This window comes from Odontomachus brunneus, unplaced genomic scaffold (assembly GCF_010583005.1).
Source record: "Odontomachus brunneus isolate Ranch 3 - 2012 unplaced genomic scaffold, Obru_v1 Obru_scaffold_040, whole genome shotgun sequence".
NCBI lineage: Eukaryota > Metazoa > Arthropoda > Insecta > Hymenoptera > Formicidae > Odontomachus > Odontomachus brunneus.
Window position 1 is genome coordinate 1,394,505 of NW_022639490.1, and position 1,484 is coordinate 1,395,988.

General features: G+C 34.4%; 1 protein-coding gene across 6 annotated transcripts in view; it reads left to right on the plus strand.

The window, feature by feature from the left end:
- Nucleotides 1-1,484, plus strand: part of LOC116844293 (protein expanded) — a 92,129-nt gene that overhangs the window by 57,243 nt on the left and 33,402 nt on the right. For all 6 annotated transcript variants that reach the window (XM_032815649.1, XM_032815654.1, XM_032815648.1 and 3 more), the window contains one exon: nucleotides 73-228. In XM_032815649.1, the coding sequence (XP_032671540.1) occupies nucleotides 115-228 (114 nt within the window). In that variant the 5' untranslated portion in view covers nucleotides 73-114. The remainder of the gene's footprint in view (nucleotides 1-72; nucleotides 229-1,484) is intronic.

A 1,484-nucleotide genomic window follows, 5' to 3' on the forward strand; every position in this document is an offset into this window, starting at 1 on the left:
AGCGCTCAAGTTCGAAACCAACGTTTCGCCACCGGAGGCTCATGATGAATCACGGTTTTTTGTTGTTTGCAGTGAGGACGCTGGACGTAGCGGCGACGAAATGAAGCATGCAGCATGCGTGGTAGCGGTGTCACGGCTGCGCGGTCTTGCCTTCAACCCCTGGTGTCCGCCAGCCGCTATCTCGCCGTACACGCCCTCCCCGGTGATCCTCTCTACTTCGTCGTTGAGGTGAGACAAGTGACAATTGCGAATACTGCCGTGACTGCGTCCGCTCGAGTGCAATCAGCGCGATTGTCGCGGACTAAACATACACGGAGAGAAATAATTTTGCTCTTTTAGCAAAATCGTCGTTGCTACACTGAGGGAAAAATGTATGATACTTGGAATAATGGCATAGTAAACAGATTATGGTTAGGAGTATTATTTTTATAGTCAATTTAAGCATAATTTTTGTAATATTTACAATATAAGCATAGTATAACTGATCCATGTAGAACTTTTACCAAGAATTATAATCATTTGAAATAAAAAATATAGTAAGGCAAATATTGAATGGTAAGAGAAATTAACTATTTTATATAGTCAATACAATTGGAATATTTGGAAAATATAGGTACATGGAACTATATTCCCAAAGCATGCTTTACTATATACATAGAGTAATAAGATGGTGACTATAAATCTGTTTTAATTCTGCTATATCTTTATGTTTAGATGAACTATAAATATATGTTTGAGACCAAAACGAACTATAAAATATAATGAGATTATAGTTATTCCAATTATTTTTTTCTCTCAGTGTACCGCATATTCGTGGTGACATAAAAAAAATTAAATTAGCGTAACTAATTTTACAAATTATTTGTTATCAGAGCAAAAGTAGTTTCGTTGTCAGGACAGAAAAAATTTGTTGAATGTATACATCAAAACACTGAAAAAAAAGATAGTAACAGTTACTAAATATTTAATAAAATAGTTTTAACTCAATCGTTTGGTGCATATGACTACATATTTGATCAATATTAACCAATTTGTTAATTATGACCAAGCATTTGGTTATATCTACTAAACGATCGAGTTGAAACTATTTTACTAAATATTTAGTAACTATTATTATCTTTTTTTTCAGTGTATTTGTTCTAAGAATCATGTTAATTTGCTATTGATGCAAAATAATGTATCCTTAGCAAATTTATTTGCTATCGGAGCAAAACTGCTTATATAAATCCATCATGCTTCTTACAGCAAAATAATTTGTAAATTCAGCAAATCATATCCAGCAAATAGTGATTGGTACTCTTAGCAAATCTTTTTGCTGTATATAATAACGAAAAGATTTTGCTAGATCAGCAAAACATTTGCTGGGCCAGCAAATTATTTTTCTCCGTGCGGAAACAAGTCCGTCAAGAATGCATCACTAAGATCGAGAGAGAAAGAGAGAGAGAGAGAGAGAGAGAGAGAGAGAGAGAGAGAGAGAGAGAGAG